Here is a 21,383-nt window from a genome sequence, read left to right on the forward strand (position 1 = left end):
TCTGAATGTTTGCAAAGACCTTCGTGATAAGATCCTCTGAAGAGAATCCAAGGAGGCGATTGCCCTGCGAGGAACAATCAGGTAGAAGAAGACAAAATGACATGACGGTTTCCATTTTACAGCCTTGAGTATTCATTTTATCCACCCTTGAGGCACGATGAAAGGCATCTGCTTTCCAAGCACACACCAACCCTGACAGCCGAGTTGAGCCGAGTCGCATTATGGCTGCCGTTACATTCAATTCCATGGGCTTTGACGCAACTCGAGCCTTAGGTGGCAGCAGTTACCCAAGGTCACGCTTGCGAATATACCGGTTTGTTGGGTTCTCACGTGGTTTAACAAAATAAACTTGACACATGAACGTGAAACTCTTCCTCCCCTGCCACATCCTCCAACATCATCCTCTCCACCATCACCTTTTTCTTCTCCACCATCTTCATCGATGCCATCTCCTCCATATACCATCACCTCTTTTGTCTCTGCCACCTCGTTTTGCACGGGGTGTCACGGTGGCGTAGACGTTAACTACCTCGCCTGATATGCAGGATGGTTGAGGGTTCGATCCCGACCCTGATGCCTGTATATTTGGAGTTTTTATGTTTTGCCCGTGGTCGTGTGGATTTTTCTCCGGGTCCTCTGGTTTTCCCCTCCACATTTGGAAAACGTGCGTTTAGAGTATTTGGCTGCTATATGTTTCCACATGATAAGCCACTTTGTTGGGTTATCAAAGGTGGCCAGGTCGCTTTTAGAAAAGAGATATTTAGCTCAGTAGACCTTATCTTTAATCTAAGCTGTCTTGTGGTTGTTGTTGTTGTTGTTTGACTTGCATCCCACTGGGATTTTTGCACAGAACGTTGGTGTACAGTGCTTTTTCTGGAAGATTTTTACTGTTTTTCCTGGATTTTTCTGTTTGCGCATAGTCACTTTAAGATGTTTTCTTGTTCATGTTTTTTGTTTTTTGTTTGTTGCGGTTGCACCCGATTCAAGTGCCGAATGGCTCACAGGGCTCTACCTAATAAATTAAACTGAAAAAAACTGAAAAATCTAGTAAAATAAAAAAAGAGTTTTAAATAGCGAAATGCCATCTCGACAATGTCCTTTTCCTTCACCTTCCTTGCTCCTGTCAGCCCTTCCCTCTTTTCCGCCATAAAAAATTGCCAGATCGCACGGACATTTTGGTGCAGGAAGCTCACCACAAAACCTTATTTACAGTCACCACCTTCACTCAATCATCTTAAATCACTTCTTTCAAGTGCATTCCTGCCAATCTGTCACTGCTGAAGCAAGTAGATGATATACAAATCGTTGTTTATTATTATTCTGTATACGAGTCATCTTCTGTTGTAATATGTGCAATGTCATGGTGATTGTTGTGATTACTACTTTAAATGTGTTGTTTGCACAGGAAAACTATTTTACCAAAGGCGTTTCTATTCCTTGTTTAGCAATATTGTATCGAATCTTATTCATCACTAGATGCACTATGTTTTAATGTTTCTCGAATCTTAATGTTCACTTTAGTTAAATATCGACTTTATAATTAAATAACATATTGTAAATGTTTTTGGTTGACTTTTTCTTTGCTGCATTTCTAATTTTTATGCGGCCTGTTGTAAACTTAGTTTTTAATTTAACAGTTTTTTTTGGGTTTTGTTGATCAACCCCGATTCAAGGGCTTCTTAGCTCGCATGGAAATTCGAAATAAACGGTTCAACTGTAACCCTATTTCTGGTGATGGCACACTAACAGGGGGTTGGTGGTACCAGCGTTAGTAAATCTGACGAGATCAGTGCGCGACTCCACGATCCTGGTGCCAACGTGAGTTCCCATGGTCCTTCAAGTGGAAGGTTGCACACGGTTGGCACACCGCTCAGTTGGCATGCCCAATACTCTTTGTTTTTTTTTCGGTAAAGTCACGTAGGTAGGTAAAATAAAAGAAAACGAAATCAAATCACGACGTTTCGGAGGCAACACAAGCTTCCGTCTTCAGGTGGAACAGCCACAGCAAGATCGCTGCATCAAGTGGGGAGGCTCTGAGAGCCTCGAGCTTAAATACAGGTTAAGGGTGGGGGGGGAGGAGGAGTCAAGTAGGGGACATTGATGGGGTGCGGGGCTAAGTTAATCCGTCTTTTGTTATGTTGAGGGTGCGGTGGATCCGGTGGGTCACTGCACGGGGGCAATGGAAGAATGGAAACAAAAATGGAAAAGTTCGGAAAGAATATGCTGTGCGCTTATAAGGTAGCTAAAGTTTTGACTTGGTTTATGACAGCTTTCCAGCGGTTGCTTAATTTAAAACCATCCTCTCGGTTGAAGTTGTGTCTATGTTTGTATATCTGGATGGCTTCATGGACAAATCTTTGGTAATAACCGGGAGGTTTGCATAATACTTTGGTATCGGAGAATACAATCTCATGAGAACCCGCTGTGTTGAGACAATAATCTAGAATGGCATGCGCAAGTTCGATTCCTCGTCAGTGTTTGAGCGTGGCATGGTGGTGCACGCCCTGTGATCCAGTGCTTGTGATGGAAGGGTTGGTGGTTCATGTCGAGAATTGTTAAATTCCACACCCATTGAGCGACGAGATCACGAAGTGATGGCAGAAGATAAAGTGGGTTTGTGAACGCATCTGTGCAGAGCGTTGAGTGTTGCCCCTCATCATGGAAGGGTTTCTCAAGGAACTCCGGTATCCTCCCACATGAAGCCTGACACTCATTAATGATACAGTATTGTATTTATTTATTTATTTTAATTTTAAGGCAGTTATTGACGAATGTGTAGAATTTTTAGCATACAATTGAATTACTACTCGTAATAGTTACACAACAAAATAATTCCTAATACTAATTGTAACGGAGATGGCCAATACACACTCTCCATTTATCTCAATATATTTGTAAAATGTTTTAATGCCACTGTGAATATTATTGGTCTCTGTCTGACTGCTCTTCTGATTTGTAATGTTTTTTTTGCACTCAGTGTAGCTAGCTGCTCTGTATTTATTAACTGTTTTGGTAATTTATATACAATTTTTGCATTAATTAATTCGTTTTCCCGAGCTTGCATTACGGTGTCTGTTTTCACGAACTCAAATGCCCTTTCACAGGACTGGATACAAAAGCCATTCACAATGGTATTTAATCTACATGTATATCTCTCTCCCTTTTTTTTATTGTGTATGTGATCATTTGCAGGAAAATAAAAACGTTGGACTATAATTGTATTGCTGTGAGGGCCTTGCCCTGTTTAAGGCCGGCTGCTAAGTTGACCAAAGGGTCACCATAAACGATTGGAGACCAGAAACCAGCCCCGCCTCGGTGTGCCGGCCCCGCCTCGGTGTGCCGGCCCCAGCCGGCCGAGGCGCACCTTCCCGGGCAGAGCCGCTATCCGAGCCCCGTGGTCTCATCGCGGCCTACGGACGTACGACTTCACGCGTGCCTGCCGCTTTATTACCGCAGATTAAGATGTTGTTGTTGTTGTTGTTGTCGCTGTTCATCTCATTCTATGACCGCTCCACCTTCGTCAACCTGCGTGTTTTTGGATGCCAATGAATTACTTTGGAGGAAGAAACGCATTTTTGGAGGATGTTACGGGGCAAAATGTGTGTCTAAATGTGTGTCTTGGTTGTGTTCATTCTGCGCAGGTGGTGGTCGCTTATTTGGAGTGCGACTTCTGGAACTTCCTCATCCTCCTCCTCCACATCTGAAAATTATTTTAAGTACTTTGAATAATTAGTCGATCTGTGGGTTGTATGAATGTCTCCTCACGCCGTGTTGGTCACAAGGAATTATTCTGACTATACTTCACCATTCCTGGTCGGTGACGGGCTGGGGGGAAAGCCCTCCTATTCCATCCACCCCCACTGGGAATGTTACTGGTAGGAACCTCCTGGTTACACCACCAGCCCACAGGGGATTATTGTGTCCGTCCGTCCGTCGTGGGGCTGGGTGGGGAGGGGAGGGTGGGGAGGGTGGGGCTGAGTGGGAAGGGTGGGGAGGGGCTGGGTGGGGAGGGGCTGGTCACCCCGTGGTGCCCTTATAAAACTCAACGTTTACCCTACTCACGCCGGCTTGTGCCCGCCCTCACAGTCGGGCATATTGTGCTGAACACACCACGTGGTGGTGCCGTTGACCCTGGCCACTGACCGAGCAACCCGACGTTCCTACTACCAGCTCCTCCCTACGCAGGAGAATGTGTTAACAACTCGCACGGCGTGGCGAGGCCCTCATCCAGCAGCAGACAGACCAAGGTTGCCCACGCTCCCTGCGCTTGAGTGAGGGCGTGGGGAGCGGTGGCGCAGCTGTTAGCGCTACGCTGCGCTACGAACCCGGCGACCCGAGTTCGATTCCCGCTCACGGCCACCAACGACGTTGACGATTTATCTGAACCGGTTCCTGGGCCTCCCCTACGTCGACTCAGCCTCAAATGAGTACCTGGTGTAGCGGTGTGTAGTAAACATCGCCACCGGGGAGACAAAGGCGGCCGGTGTGTGGTGCTTTTCACTCAACTCCATCGTGTGCCGTGCCGGCCTTCATAGGTGCTGCTCGCTAAGAGCACTTGCCCCTACAGTCTGTAAAGGCTACACGGGGGATCTTTGTCTTTGTTTTACGTGACTCTGTGAGTGAGTTACTTTGTGAGTTTATGTGCATGAGTGACTCTAGGGGTGAGTGGATGAGGTGGAGTGAGTGGGTGAGGTGGAGTGAGTGAGTGAGGTGGAGTGAGTGGGTGAGGTGGAGTGAGTGAGATGGAGTGAGTGAGTGAGTGAGGTGGAGTGGGTGAGATGGAGTGAGTGAGTGAGGTGGAGTGGAGTGGGTGAGGTGGAGTGAGTTAGGTGGAGTGAGTGAGTGAGGTGGAGTGAGTGAGGGTGAGTGGGTGAGGTGGAGTGAGTGAGTGAGGTGGAGTGAGTGGGTGAGGTGGAGTGAGTTGGTGAGGTGGAGTGAGTGAGTGAGGTGGAGTGGGTGACGTGGAGTGAGTGGGTGAGGTGGAGTGAGTTGGTGAGGTGGTGTCAGTGAGTAAGGTGGAGTGAGTGGGTGAGGTGGAGTGAGTGGGTGAGGTGGAGTGAGTGGGTGAGGTGGAGTGAGTGGGTGAGGTGGAGTGAGTGAGGTGGAGTGAGTGGGTGAGGTGGAGTGAGTGAGGTGGAGTGAGTGGGTGAGGTGGAGTGAGTGAGTGAGGTGGAGTGAGTGGGTGACGTGAAGTGAGTGAGTGAGGTGGAGTGAGTGAGTGAGGTGGAGTGAGTTGGTGAGGTGGAGTGAGTGACGTGGAGTGAGTGAGGTGGAGTGAGTGAGGTGGAGTGAGTGGGTGAGGTGGAGTGAGTGAGTGGGTGAGGTGGAGTGAGTGGGTGAGGTGGAGGTAGTGGGTGACGTGGAGTGAGTGAGGGAGTGAGTGAGTGAGGTGGAGTGAGTGGGTGAGGTGGAGTGAGTGAGTGGGTGAGGTGGAGTGAGTGGGTGAGGTGGAGTGAGTGGGTGAGGTGGAGTGAGTGGGTGAGTGAGCAGTGGACATCAGCGAGTGAGTCTGAGTGAGGGAGTGAGTGGGTGAGGCTGAGTGAGTGTGTCTCGGTGAATGAGGGATTGATTTAGTCAGTGAGAGTAACTCACACACAGACTCACACAAAGACTCAGAGTAACTCACACACAGACTCACACAGTAACTCACACACAGACTCACAGAGTAACTCACACACAGACTCACACACACTCACACACACACTCACACAAAGACTCACAGAGTAACTCACACACAGACTCACAGAGTAACTCACACACAGACTCACAGAGTAACTCACACACAGACTCACAGAGTAACTCACACACAGACTCACAGAGTAACTCACACACAGACTCACAGAGTAACTCACACACAGACTCACACAAAGACTCACAGAGCAACTCACACACAGACTCACACAAAGACTCGCAGAGTAACTCACACACAGACTCACAGAGTAACTCACACACAGACTCACAGAGTAACTCACACACAGACTCACACAAAGACTCGCAGAGTAACTCACACACAGACTCACAGAGTAACTCACACACAGACTCACACAAAGACTCAGAGTAACTCACTGTTACATTGCATTTATGGCTTTTATTTTGGTGATTTCGAAAAGTTTTTTTGGTTTGTCCATGTTTTTGTTTATTGTAGTACGGAGTTAGACTGATGGCCTAAATCTTAGTTGTCTTGTGGTTGTTGTTGTTATTTGACTTGCATCCCACTGGGATTTTTGCACACAGCGTTGGTGTACGGTGCTATTTCAGGAATATTTTGATGGTTTTTTTTTCCTGGATTTTCTGTTTGCACAGTCACATAATCACTTTAAGATGTTTTCTTGTTCATGTTTTTGTTTTTTGTTTGTTGCGGTTGCACCCGATTCAAGAGCCGAATGGCTCACAGGGCTATACCAAATAAACGGAACTATGAACTATGTGAGTCTGTGTGTGAGTTGCTCTGTGAGTCTGTGTGAGTTATTTTGTGAGTCTGTGTGAGTTACTCTGTGAGTATGTGTGAGTCTGTGTGTGAGTTGCTCTGTGAGTCTGTGTGTGAGTTACTCTGTGAGTCTGTGTGAGTTACTCTGTGAGTCTGTGTGTGAGTTGCTCTGTGAGTCTGTGTGTGAGTTACTCTGTGAGTCTGTGTGAGTTACTCTGTGAGTCTGTGTGTGAGTTACTCTGTGAGTCTGTGTGAGTTACTCTGTGAGTCTGTGTGTGAGTTACTCTGTGAGTATGTGTGAGTCTGTGTGTGAGTTGCTCTGTGAGTCTGTGTGTGAGTTACTCTGTGAGTCTGTGTGTGAGTTACTCTGTGAGTCTGTGTGAGTTACTTTGTAAGTCTGTGTGAGTCTGTGTGTGAGTTGCTCTGTGAGTGTGTGTGAGTTACTCTGTGAGTCTGTGTGAGTTACTCTGTGAGTCTGTGTGTGAGTTACTCTGTGAGTCTGTGTGTGTGTGAGTTATTCTCCAAGTCTGTGTGAGTCTGTGATAGTGATTATGTGTGGGAGTAAGCCTCTCTATCTCTTGTGAGTGAGTCTGTGTGTGTCTGAATTTATCTTGAGCGTGACTGTGTGAGAGTGAGTCTCTGTGTGAGTTACTTTGTGAAATGGGGAGCAGTTAGCGCGCTACGCTACGCTACGAACTCTGCGACCCGAGTTTGATTCCTGCTCACGGCCAACACCGGTAACGATTATCTGCACCGATCCTGGGCCTCCCCTAGGTCGACTCAGCCTCAAATGAGTACCTGGTGTGGTGTGTAAACATAAACCACTGGGGAGACAAAGGCAGCCGGGAGTGGTGCTGGCCACCCACCCCCTCGTGTGCCGTGCCGGCCTTAATAGGTGCTCGCTAACAGCACTTGCCCATACAGTCCGTTGGCCTATATGGGGGATCTTTGTCTGTATTACCCTGTGAGTCTCTGTGAATGAGTTGACACCGAGCGTGAGCCTCTCTGTGTTGTGGGGAGCGGTGGCGTCGTGCTTAGCGCTGCGCTTCAAACCCGGCGACCCCAGTTCGATTCCCGCTCAAGGTCAACACCGGTGACGATGATCTCCACCGGTCCTGGGCCTCCCCTGGGTCGACTCAGTCTCAGATGAGTACCCGGTGCGGTGTGTAAACATCGCCACTGGGGAGACAAAGGCGGCCGGGCGTGGTGCTGGCTACCCACCCCCTCGTGTTCCATACTGGCCATCATAGGTGCTCGCTAACAGCTCTTGCCTTAACAGTCTGTTAAGGCTACACGGATGATTTTGTTTGTGTTTGTTAGTCTGTGTGCGAGTTACTTTGTGAGTTGATGTGGGTTACTCTGTGAGTCTGTGTGAGTGACTCTGTGAGTCTGTGTGTGAGTGACTCTGAGTCTGAGTGTGGCTCAGTGAGTCTCTGTGAGTCTGAGTGTGGCTCTGAGTTTCTGTGAGTCTGAGTGTGGCTCTGTGTCTCTGAGTCTGAGTGTGGCTCTGAGTCTCTGTGAGTCTGAGTGTGGCTCTGAGTCTCTGTGAGTCTGAGTGTGGCTCTGGGTCTCTGTGAGTCTGAGTGTGGCTCTGGGTCTCTGTGAATCTGAGTGTGGCTCTGTGTCTCTGTGAGTCTGAGTGTGGCTCTGGGTCTCTGTGAGTCTGAGTGTGGCTATGGGTCTCTGTGAGTCTGAGTGTGGCTCTGAGTCTCTGTGAGTATGAGTGTGGCTCTGAGTCTCTGAGAGTCTGAGTGTGCCTCTGAGTCTCTGTGAGTCTGAGTGTGGCTATGGGTCTCTGTGAGTCTGAGTGTGGCTCTGAGTCTCTGTGAGTATGAGTGTGGCTCTGAGTCTCTGAGAGTCTGAGTGTGGCTCTGTGAGTCTCTGAGTGAATGACTCAGTGAGTCTGACTCTATAAATCTGAGTGTGGCTCTGAGTCTCTGTGAGTCTGAGTGTGGCTGAGTCTCTGTGAGTCTGAGTGTGGCTCTGAGTCTCTGAGTGAATGACTCAGTGAGTCTGACTCTGTGAATCTGAGTGTGGCTCTGAGTCTCTGTGAGTCTGAGTGTGGCTCTGAGTCTCTGTGAGTCTGAGCCTCTGTGAGTCTGAGTGTGGCTCTGAGTCTCTGCGAATCTGAGTGTGGCTCTCTGAGTCTCTGAGTGAATGACTCAGTGAGTCTGACTCTGTGAATCTGAGTGTGGCTCTGCGAGCCTTCTGCGTTGAGTGGCTGCTGGAGGCCCCGCGCCTTATATGGGCACGGAGGAGGCGGCGGGGCGCGCCGCTCCCGGCATACATTGCGCGCGGTGGCGGGCGGGGCTCGCGGTGGCGGTGCAAGATGGCGGACTACGAGGAGCAGATCTCGGAGCAGGACAAGGTGAGGGGACCACCTCGGGACGCCCCCGCCGACGCCTTCACCGCGGCTTGCAGCGAGGAAGTCGGGTCGCGGGGACCAGACGTCCTCGCCGTGGAGTTGGGGGGGTGGTGGTGTACGGGGAGCTCTTCCTTCCCACACCCCCTGGCAGAGTCCCCGCGCCGCCCGGGGCCGAGGGAGGCGCGACGCGGGCCCGCCGAGCCTCGCGCTGCTTGCGCGGGCCACCGCCACCGCCCCCCACCCCATCACTACCCCGGGCGGGGTCTCCCCAAGCCTCTCTCGCGTCTCCTCTCCGGCGTCTCTCTCTCACTCTCTGTCTCTCTCCTCGTGCGCTCTCTCGCCGCCTCGCACGGGGCTCGCCGGGCCGCTCGTGTTCGCCCGCGCCAGCCGGGGGCTTCTCTTCCTCCCCCCCCACCACCCCGCCGCGGGAGACGCCCCGCGCGGCCCGTTCGCCACACTTCCGCGTTGTTCACCGATGCCACGGGGCCTCCGAGATATCAACAACTCCCATCTCTCACGCCTCCTCGCCTCTCCCGCCTCCTCTCACGCTCTTCCCCATCCCGTCGGCTCGCGCCTTCCTCTCGCGTCTGGGGCCTTCCTCTCGCGTCTGGGGCCTTCCTCTCGCGTCTGGGGCCTTCCTCTCGCGTCTGGGGCCTTCCTCTCGCGTCTGGGGCCTTCCTCACGGCCGGCCCCGTGTCTCAAAGCCCCTCGCGGCTCACGCATCAATCACACGGCCTCGCCGCCTCGCGCATCTCTCACGGCTTCTCACGCCTCTTCCCCCTCTTATCGACGCCTCGGGTCCCCTTCGCGGTTCCTTTACGGTCACGGTCTCATGGTCTCACGCATCTCTCTCGACCCCATACAACTCTCTCTCTCGAGCGCACATAGATCTCTTTCTGTCACGTTTACTCGGCGCCCCGCGTCGTCTCTCTCTCCGTCCAGGGCTCGTGTCCTGCTCGCCGCCTCCGTTATTCGCGGTGCCCGGGGGCGTCCGCGAGCAGCGGTCTGCAGCAACAACAACACAAAAAAAACCCCGAGAGACCTCGCCCCTCTCTATCCCTCTCCCTCCCTCTCTCACTCACGCGGGCGGCGTCTCGCTTCTTCGCCCCGCTTTTCCTGCCACATGACAAACACACAAGAGCGTTTTTTTTTTGCCGAACGTCACCCAATGCCGTCGGACCCATCCTAAAGAGTAAAATCTTTTCCTTTATTTATCCAGCTAGGTTAAATAGAGTACTTCGCTGTGATTTCTACCATATGGTTGTTTGTGTGAACACCATCTTATTTGCCGTGCATTGCTGCCATTTGTGTCGAGTATTTGGCCATATTCACGCGACGCACAACAACAGGACAAGTTGCACATCCAGGAGCTTAACGCGTCTTATTATTGGCCTTTTGTATAAACTGTACTACGCGTCTTGTATATATTGTGTATATATTGTGTATATGTATAGACAACGTTAAGAGGAACGTATTTTCAATAACAAAGTCAAGGCACACAACAGAAAGTGCCTCGACTTTTAGTGAGCTTTGTGGCATTGCAATATTTTTCGAAGTAATTTCGAACACTTTAAATTCTGTTACTGCACAATGTAGGCGTTGTAAGACTTGGATGACAACGCATTTTAAAGTATTGTTCATAGTCGTGTTAGGATTGCAGGAAGTTTTAGCAAGTATTGTACCGTAGTAACTGATTTATTTCAATCTTTAGCAGAGTATTTCCTTGCTGCTCGCCAGTTTATTTTTCGGGAACTAAACCTACTGCTTCATCCAACAAGAATGAATAGTATCCATATATTCTTCGGGTCAAACACTTGCGCGTTAGGAATTGAAGAATTAATTATCCAAAGTACTTGCTCAAACATGCGATTCAGTGGCACGTTTTTCCGTGGCAGGTCCAGAGCCCGTGGTCGAAATGTCTCGCTTGTGGCCAGTGTCTATGGCATGACCAACCTCCACTTCCATCATTTTCTTTTTCACACTCCTCCTCCCAAGAAGGGTTTATGATCTGCATTGACCCCTGAAGGAGAATTTGTAATTGCAAGCGCAATATCAATGCGTGGAGTTTATGGCGACAGACGTGTTGCTGTTGCTTCTCGGTGGTTTTAAAAAAGTATCCTCCTACAAAATCTTCACCACCTCAACACTTTTATAATAGTTCAGGGTGAACGTTGTGAATAATTCAGAGGATTAAAAAAAAAGATCTACATTGTCATTGCCTTGTGGTGTTCTCAAGCAAAACAGGTCGGGTGTTGGCTCTGCTAGCCACGTTATATTTCTTGCTTGCCTTATGCCCAAGCATTGGCTGTTAACCCAGATCAGAGGGACTTCATGGATCAAGCAAGATCTTAGAGGTCCGTTGGGCCTATGTCCCTTGTGAGGCAAACAGACCGAATCATTACACTCTTAGCAAGTGGCAATGGTGGTGAAATCAATCTCGTGCTTGTAAACATCCCATTTGAGCTGGTGGTAGTCCCATATTAAATAAATGTGAAGCAAATGGGCGATATTCTTTACACAAGATCATTAGACTGTCAAACCAGAAAAAAAAGGATGTAGGATTGCTTGCTTGGGCTGTTCCTGTCTCCATATCCAAGTTACTGTACTTTTATGTGCCTCATTACCCACCCCATGTATCAGCAAATGTTAGCGACACTGGACAGCCTTGTGCACCAAACCTGGCACAAAAGCTATTGTGGAACGCCCACATTTAATTATGTTAATAGAGTATACCTCTTTTAAAATAACCTTCATCTTATTTAAGAAAATTAGTCATCTCGGGAAGCGCTTAAGGTTGTTAACAGTTAACTTATTTAATAGCTAACTTAAAAAAGAACATGTTTACCACTACTATAAAATTGTGTTATTTTCTTTATTGACTGAACATGATGTGAGTTAATTTGCGATAGGGATGCCATTGACCTACTAGGAGATGCGTGTTTGATCGTAGCTCAGTACATTATATTGATTTTGTTTGTACACATTTCTTATTTCCATTGGTAACTCTTAACCATTGATGTAAGTTCAACATTTCCACTGTCAGCGTTCCCCTCCCCCAGAGCGGTCCTTTTCTCAACCACAAGTGGGTAATCTGCTGAGTTGAGGCCAGTATTTTAATCTTCCTGTAATGAGTTGAAACCATCTACCCGCAGTGCCACGCTCCAGTGTAGTAAATATACACGTACTAATTATTTGGGACTTCATCATGTTTTGGAAATATCTTAATTATGAAATTTGTATAACTTACCCACAGATTAATCATTTGTAATATCAATCTTTGCCCCCTCCCCACCGCAAATGCGTTGCAGGACCATCCTGACAAAGTCATGAGACTCAGGCTTTCCTGGCTAAAGGTGCCTAATAGTAATCTTTGGTACTTAATTATAATGATATGAACAATTTTAAGCTTGTAAAGGACATGAGTGTACTTTTTAATGGACTTTAGAACTATTTCCATTGCTATTGGGATACTCTACTTTCCATGGTGATTACCTGGATTGGTTGGATAAGCTAATGTGCTGTCCTAGGTGTGTATACTTAGGGTTGGTAATTGAAGGTCGACCGCGATGAACATTATTAAATGAGGTGGATGAGAGCAGGTTCAAGTGGTTTGGAAGAGATGGAGGAATCGAATTGGCTCGTGTGTAAGAAGGAGCTAGATGGAGTGTTGCATGGCAGGATCTTGAGCGATTTGCATGACTTGTTTGAGGCCTCCATCCAACCATGGATAGTTCATGGCTTATGATGATAGAACCACTACGAAGTTGTCTTTGCATTGGTGATGTGGGTTTGGTATTGTTTATATTACAGGTATACTGTACTACCACTCAGAATGCATTGGTGGGTCGTGAGGCATTCAGAATCCTTATTGAGGTGAATATAGAGTCAGGGTATTTGACATTATTTTAGATGTTTTTTTTCTTCAAAGTAATATCTTATTTATCAAATAACGTTATTGTTACTCAGGTACAGATTTAGCAATACAGTAATGTAATGAGTTTCTTATCGTAGGGCGTATGTCCTTTATGTTACGTTTGTATGCTCACGATATTAACCCCTTCAAAAGTAGACTTTTTATGATCACTGATAATTGTGCACTGTTGGAACTGGAAATATCGTTAGTGCTAACTTTTTCTAAGTGCCTTCATATAAAATCAGTGTAAATCTGAACATGGATTTTCTAATTCAATGTTTGCTTTGCATTGCTAAGCAGAAGCGTTGTTGTAATGTTCCAAAGGCAAATACGGTATAGTATTTCAGGTAAAGCTTTGCTTAAAGGGGAACGCAACATAACAGCTTGCTGATAGAGGCTGCATTTTTTTCCCCGCGGAAGTGGTGGATGACTAACGCCTTTGTTTAATATTTGTACTTGGACAAGGAGGCACTGTAATCGCATGACAATAATAACCTTTGGGCACTCGTTTGTGGTTCGGGTACTTCAGGTTTGTGCTGGAGTCTTTTCCGCCATTAGTGGTTGCCGAATATTCTGTCTTGTACAGTGGCTCGGTGAAGCCCTGCCTGGCTCAGTAACTGCTGCGGCTACTCCTTGTTCAGCACATTGAGGCAGTGGCATCTGCCCCAGTCAGACCCGTGGCAGTGCTTGCTCGGCAGGATATTTATACACCAGAAGAGGAATTTGCACTGTAGCCGGTGTAGAAAACGGAACCAAAACTTGCTGAAGAAGAGAAGGGTCTACATGTTTTGTTTCACTTTTTGAGCTGATGAAGGTCTACTGACACGGAGTCTACAGTCATTTGGGGGCCCATAGGGATAACATTCTCGTGCAAGAAGTAGATCTGAAAAGAGCGAGAGAAACAGCGCCGGGGGTCACGTGGCATAAAACATGTAATTAGTCAGGGCATTAAAGCACGCGGCACAGCTTTAGGATAACATATACATTTGCGTAAAAACTACTTTGCCGTAATGCGTACAACTAACATCACATTTGGACATTTAAATGAAAACAAGTATGAAGAGGTGAGAAGTGGTCTCTAGTGTTTCATTGCGAACGGATCGTACGTGCATGCATTTTGCACACTACAGGCGTTTATTTCCCTCCTCGCCCTTCACATTGCACAGCACACAGATGCCAAGTGAACGGAAAGAAACGCGTGGTTGAATGTGTTATTAACGCTGTGTAATCTCCCACTGAAACACACACACACACATGCCTGTATTGTGCAGGAGCCTATATAGGTGGCTTTGGCTGCTGCTGCTGCCTGCAAGGTGTGAGGGTATTTGCTAAAAAAATATGGGGAATGAGGAGTTCGGATCCATTTGATCTCCCATGCAATTCTCTAAATACATGTGTTTTAATAGGACACCAATGCGGATGTTTTTTTTTTTAAACGCGCTTTAACGGCGACAGAAAGAAAGGACAAAAACGCGATCCGGAATAACAACGAATCCTAACAAGATCCTTGAATGTTTTAACTATGCCTTGACTCGTTATGCGCTGTTGACGCACTGTGCACAAGGACGCGAACCGACTGTCATGTATAGTAGAACCCCTGTTAACGACCACCCCTGTTAACGACTAATCGTTTAACGACGGGCCTCCATAGAGCCCAATGTGTAGTGTATAGTGTAGTGTATTGTAGAGTAGAACCCCTCTTAACGACCATTCCCCTAAATTTTGATTTGAAGCTTTTGTGACTGCAGGGATTCATATTCTTGGTTCTTTCGGTAAAGTCACGTAGAAGGGAAACAAAATAATAAAAATATAAACCATTCCCCTGTTAACAACGTGCTGTTGTAGGTACAGTAAATGTTAATTAATGCATTGATTAACCATGTTTCTTGTAATATGTGTTTGTAATGTTGTTATTATCTTTATGTATTAATATACATCGATTAAATATTGTACAGTATTTTTTAGGGGTGAAAATGAGTGTCGATGCTATGGGAACAAATAAAGCCTGTTACGTGTATTTCCTATCCAGTACTCTCTTAACGACCGGTTTCGTGGAACCAATTACCGTCGTTAAGAGGGGTTCTACTGGACACTATTCAAGGGTGAAGTCGCCTCCGTCCATGATCATTCCACGTTTGCGGACGTGCAAAGTTCCCCCGTCGTTTGCAGAACATGCGCGGTGCAATATGCAGAATTTAATTTCACGAGAAGAGCAGAAGCTCGCAGAGAGGCATTCCTCATTCTGCTGGTGACTTGATGATGTGTGTTTATGACGTCCATTGGAAGGGCAGAGAATTGCATTCGATTAAATTATGGTATCGTAAACAGATGGCCTGCAACGATGCTCTGATTCATGGATTTAAAGTGATTGTTGCATCAACAAAACATTAATCGGTGACGTGTGATGTTGTTTGCTTCCGACACTGGTTGATGTAATATTTGCAACCATTTCAGATTCCACGCACGCCACAATGGTAAAACAAACTACAGTATTTTTTTATGAGTTGGGACCCCAAATTATAATTGAGGGGGGAAGTGAATTATTACCTGCATCATTGACAGCAATCACAACCTATATCACCTGTAGATATGACAATCGTTTTGAGTTACAATTTAAAGCAATTTTAGTTACAAATATCAGTGTAATTATTTTACAAACGGTGAACATTGGAGCATGCCCTGGGTACCTGCTGTACGTATATTTAAATGGTTGTGCCGATGGAAGTCAATTACACTGATAAAAAAAACACGCACACAATGAAAAATATCCAGTTAACATTGCACGCTGCTTTGCGGTGTTTTTGGTATGTGCTCTCTTATTTGCGAGTACTTTTCACGACACCGTTTCTTTTTTCTGACTCTTCCGCGGGAGATTGACCTCCATCTGTCTGGCACTTTAAATACAGGGTCATCTCAGAGGGGCTTTCACTGTTATGGGCAACAGCTCCTCATCCCTGTGTATTGCTCGACAGTGATGTGTAGATCAGTGGGTTTTTTTAACCCGGGGTGCGAGACATTGCCATATTTTTTTAAAGAAGGTAAATACTCGAAACAAATTGAGCACGGGCGCCTAAGTAACAAATGCTTTGTTTCGTCAAACCCCTATGTATTTGTTAACGTACTTTTTTTTACGATTGAGAACCAAGGAAGGGGTGCAAGGCTGCGGTAGAAGTTAAGAACCACTGATGTCGAGTGTAGGGGGCTTGCGCCTCGGCACAGCCAGTGTGCGATTGAGTGTCGCCACTTGCTTAGCAGGAATGGTGAGATTCCTCATGGCACAGTGTGGGGTGCGGCTGACATCCCACTGGGCAACGTCTGTTGCTCTCCTCTTACTCTCTTTTAAACCCCTCTTGAGACGTTGCTAAACGTCTAAAGTCGCCTTCTTTCGTAAGTTGTTTGAAACAAAAAAGCAACATGCATAGAATGGTATATATTTTTATTTATTTTGTAAGCCGTTCCACGGCATATTGGGGCAGGTAGCTTAATGGAGTCCACTTGTTCCACAAGAATTTGCGTGTTTATGTTGGGCAGTCATCGGTGGTGGTATGCCTGATAATTTGCACCTCATGGCTTCTTAGTAAAGTCTGCCGTGAGCCGAGTAACTTTTCAAAATACCCCAGCAGTAGAAACAATGTTAGCATTACATGCGAGACACTTGTTACATTAAACACCGACAAAAGAAGGCTACTACTAAGGGCACTTTTGTAACGCAAACATTGAAGGGCCAGTGTGTAAATACAGGGGGAGAGTGGAACATGATCCCGGTCACACAATCTTAACGGGATTTCAACGTGTAGTTTACTGCATGATGCGAAGCGAGCGCAGAGTGAAATGTGATGAATGGCACGCTGCGAAAAACGTGCTGCGCCGTTCTGCCCTGGGCCACACGAGTAACGCGCGCACACGCTGTACAACAGGAGTCATTGTGTAAAGGGTGTTTTTTTAAATGTAAATATCTAAAGTGCTGAGGATACAGAACCATGCCTCAGAGATTGCTGCCTTGAAGCATAGTAAATATTATTTAACAAACAATGACAGAAGCCTTGGAAACTAAGCACGTTTTCGTGATGCAATTAATGCATTTGTTTGATATAGTACATCTGCGTGTGTGTAACAGCATGTTTGGCGAAGCAAACCGACCTCAACACATTCGTCAATAACACTGTGGCCCTAAAAGAAAAACAATGTACAGAATCACAATATTTATCCTGCAGGAAGGATCCGATGAGCTATAAAGCTCTTTTCACAGTTGTCCAATAGGAGCGAGTTAGAACGTTACGGCAGTCAGCGGGCGACGTTTTGGGCGATGGCCCTTCTTTACAGCACAGAAACAGAGAGGCCAGAGAGACAGATTCGATAAGGGTTTGGAGGCTGCACTTGTTCATACCGTGAGGCCTGATGAGGACATTGTTTTAAGATGTTTCCTGAAGACCTATGTTTAATAGGCATATGAATAGGTAATTTATAGTCGCTATTGAGTACCAGACAAATACGTCGTTCATTAAAAAAGTATAACTAAGCTCATTAAAATCATACAATGTTGCTGGGACAATGCATTGTGGCAATGTTTGTTCTTGTGAGGACGAGGCACAATACCACTGGGATTGCATTCCTGGGCACATTTACGTTTTCTTCGGGTAAAACAATAAACTTTTTCATTGCTATTTGTAAAATACTGACGTGAAGTAATCGCATCCGCTTGGAGGCGACAGCTGTTTAATATTTAATTTCTTTTGGAAGCCTACATTAGCAAATGAAACTCATTTTGCACGTGAATGTACATCGTGTGAATCTGTTGCTGGAACTGTGTCCCCTCTGTCATGGGGAGGGAAATGCAGCCTTGCATCACTTCTCTAAGATGGCCCCGCAAATCGCCGCCCCCTTCACAGATTCGCGGCCTTGCATTTTGATGTTGGGAAGTTTTCATGCAACCTCTTGTGTTTTGGAATTCGATGATTGGTGTTGCTGGTTTTGTAGACTTACATTGCAGTTGAATTGTTCAGGTGGTCTCCGGTTTACAGTGGCCTAATTTATGGTGATCCACATTTACGAGAGTCATATAATGCCACAATATGGATCGATTTACGACGAAAAAAAACTGTCTTCCAACAACAACGACTCCGAACACAATTGAAGAGGCAGTCTTGTTTCCGCTGTGACTTGGCGTGAAGTTTTTGTTATCCTCAAGTGTTTTTGTGGATTTTTACTCATTAAACCCCGTTAAATATGGCTCTTTAAAGGGAAAAAAACACCGGCAAGTGATGTTTCCAACGTTTCTGCTGTCTATGGCAAAATGGAGTCCGATTTACGACGGCCTTTCCAGCAATGCATTGTGTCGTAAAAGCGGGGACCGGCTCTGTAGTTTTATAAAGTTACTGGTTTTTAAATAGTGTGGTTGTCATGTGCTTTGTAATTTAATTTTTTTTTAATGAAGCTATATTTTTGTTTCAGGTGCGGATTGCGGCCAACTTCATCAAACATGCGCCTCCAGGAGAGTTTAACGAGGTGTTTAACGGTAAGTTTTTGCGTAGCCTTTTTTCTTATTCTACCTTCAAATATTCAACACTCCGTCTACTCAAGGGTTCAAAATGTACTATTGTATTGTTTTAAACCCTGTATTGTATTCTAACATGTAGGTTTTCCTAGCCATAATAATTTAAATTTTGTGCAGGTACATAAAACTGTTTATTATTTCAACAGCTTTTAATGGATATGATATGTAGATGAAATTCCACTCACTTTTTTTTAGAGCTTTCCAAAGACGTTTCTTCACTGCGTGGAACTGAGGGTGGCACGCACTGCCATCAGCTGATATTTGGTTGGCTTTGCAGAAACTGGCAACCTGGCACACTGCACATGGAGAGAAACACTTTGCCGTGTTTTGTTTAAGTTAAAATGTAGATTTTGTCCAATGAGGCAAATCTGTGTGCTTTATTTTTATGGTTGACACTCAGTAATCTTGTCTATGATCAAGGTTACATAATACCGTAATTTTGTTGGATAAAAAAACCATTCTGAGCTTCTATCATGCTATACGTTCTGGTAATGTTTCTATTTCTTGATGTCCTTGACTGATAAAACCGTGAATGACTGCTGCATACAATATTTTGAAGGGCTCCACGTTGTTCTGTTTCACCCTGTATTGGTATCTTTTGGTATGTGTGTTTTGACAAGCTTTTTATGATTTAAGAAGATGATGGACATTCAGAGCATTCATACTTTGGTTACTTTAAGATTATTTTTAAAGCTTGTATGTGCCGTAAGAGGAGAGATATGCTACAGTTTGAATGTCTAGCCTTCCCTTGCTCTCTTTGCTCGAGATACTTACCAACATTATATCTTTATTTTTCACAACCAGACCGAACAGCTTTTCTCCTGCTTCACCCACACTAATTCGAAAACAACCTTACCATGAAGCTTTTGGTTCTGATTCAACGATTTATTTCAGGTTTGCGAGAACTTCCATCCTGCTCCAAATGCTGTTTCCCGGGGTGGTGACATGGCTCCGTGGCACCACGTTTATGAGACAGGACGGACAGTGGTTCCCAACCTGTGGTCCGTGGACAGATTTGTATCGGTTGACGAGCCCAGAAGGGTTGAACCACTGCCATGGGGTGTAAATCCCCTCTCTCTAACTTACACTCTCCCCTCTCCATGTCGTTTAACTGTCTCCATAAATAGTCATGTTATTTTATTTACGTTTATTAACTAGCAGGGCTTGGCTTATCTGCTTGGCAGAGGTTTGCACATTCCAGTGTGCCGTGTCCTTTTTTGGGGCTGACTGTCAATCCCACAACTCCATCCCAATCTTTGTTATTATTTGTTTTCATATTATTTGTTTCCCTGAATATCCAATGTCCCACTATCCTGCTTTGTGTGCCAATGTGTCCAACTTGAGCCTCGCCTGTTTTTGGGATTGGTTCTGTACCCTATTAGTCCCACAACTCTAGATCCCAGAGACCTTAAGCCACCACTTAATGTAAATCCTCTAACGCTCATCCAAGACGAGGAGGGATGTGTTGGACTTATGGGAACTCACACAATAGGTTGGGTGACTTGTTTGAGGTCAATCAACTGATTAAGACCAATGGGAAAGAGAAAATATTTAAGAACAGGGATCAGGAGAAGGTCAACTTGGGATAGGACTGATGATTTCCACAAACAGACAATGGAAATGGACTTAAAATTATTCTATAGTTTAGATTTTCAAAAGGCCAATTGTAAGAGTTGAAAACCATTAGTAATGGATTGGTTGTAATGGCCCTGTGCTTGTCATATTTTTTCTATTTTGAAGACAGCTGTTACTCGATATTTAAAAATATATATTTAATCCTTAATTATATTGACACAGATTCCATTTAGTCCCAGAAGCTTTCTAGTTTTGCATGCCACACACAGTATGGGACACCCCTTTAAATTTTAGCAACTTCCTCTTAATACGGAGGAGTCTTTCATGTTGTTACTGTCAGACTGTATGCCCTGCGGTAGTTGTGCATTGTAAGGTCCAGGTATGCGGCACTGGAATTTGGAATACACGTGAACATTTTAATTGGTTGGATTCTCTGACTGTAATTGTGGAGAAATCTATTGTTTAAAATGAGTGGTTTTAGTCAGTAATTCTCACCCCAAAGTGACGTATATATTGCATTCGGAATAAGCAAGTTGATTTGCAAAATTGAAGATCGTGAAACTGACGTAAAAAAATAGCCACAGGAAGGTCGATTTTTAACGCGGGGTGGGGAGCGGGGTGGACATGAATAGCCGGGTTTTAGGCGACTGCCCCCCCCCCCCCCCCGTTACAATGGAACACGCACGTGTGTTTCTCTGTGTCTCTTTGTGTGTCTCTGCATCCGGCTCCATGTCTGTGTGAGTGTCTCCGTGTCTGTTTTCCCAACCGTGCATGCACCACCGTGGAGGGTATTGTGAGAGCAGGTCAGGTGGTGGGTGTTGACGGCTGTTTGCCATACTGTGCTGCAACTTGTGTAGAGGGGGGGGAGCGATAGACCACTGTTGTTTTTTCAGGGAGGACATGACCCTCACCCGTGGTATATCCAAATTGGCGCGCGTAACGAACCGCGTTGTATCGGACTTTTATTGTACTTCTTGGTTCTGTCGGTAAAGTCACCACGTAGAATGGAAATAAAAAAATAAAACATAATAAAATAAAATTCTCACGACGTTTCGGCCACAACACAAGTAGCCTTCTTCAGGTGAATGAACAGGACTGTCCAGAAGACAGCGCTCGAGTGAACATTGCTAAGCATGGGTCGCGTCTTTTAAGCTGTGTGGGCGGAATTAACATATGAATTAGCATGTCACCCAGCACCACCACCGGATCGGGGGAGGGTGGCGGCTGGGCAGACAGAAAAGGAAGGTTAAAGAGCAGCCAAGGTGGGCTGCTCTGTCCTGTGTTGCGTTGTAACTCTGCTATAAACTGGACTACTATACAGTACAATATTATACCTTCCAATCTAAACTACACGGTATAATATCATATCCATGGACAAAATTCCACCTTTGAATTATACAATGCGTTACTATACACTACCCTATACTTTAGATTATAAAGTATTAGACTTGTAACATTACACTGTCTTATTCTATCAACCCTACTATATACCACACTGCTGTATATTCACTATACAATTACGATACTATTTATTGCCTTGTGAATTATG

At 45.8% G+C, this 21,383-nt stretch overlaps 1 protein-coding gene across 1 annotated transcript in view; it reads left to right on the forward strand.

Moving 5' to 3' along the window:
- The first annotated feature begins 8,660 nt into the window (after window positions 1-8,660).
- The window catches only part of LOC116952366 (F-actin-capping protein subunit alpha-2-like), a 32,403-nt gene continuing 19,680 nt past the window's right edge, over window positions 8,661-21,383 (forward strand). The window contains exons 1-2 of the mRNA XM_032971652.2: window positions 8,661-8,795; window positions 18,157-18,220. Coding sequence (XP_032827543.1) covers window positions 8,757-8,795; window positions 18,157-18,220 — 103 coding nt within the window. The 5' untranslated portion in view covers window positions 8,661-8,756. The remainder of the gene's footprint in view (window positions 8,796-18,156; window positions 18,221-21,383) is intronic.

This window comes from Petromyzon marinus, chromosome 46 (assembly GCF_048934315.1).
Source record: "Petromyzon marinus isolate PM22_M1 ecotype Great Lakes invasive population chromosome 46, UKy_Petmar_22M1.pri1.0, whole genome shotgun sequence".
Taxonomy (NCBI): Eukaryota; Metazoa; Chordata; class Hyperoartia; order Petromyzontiformes; family Petromyzontidae; genus Petromyzon; species Petromyzon marinus.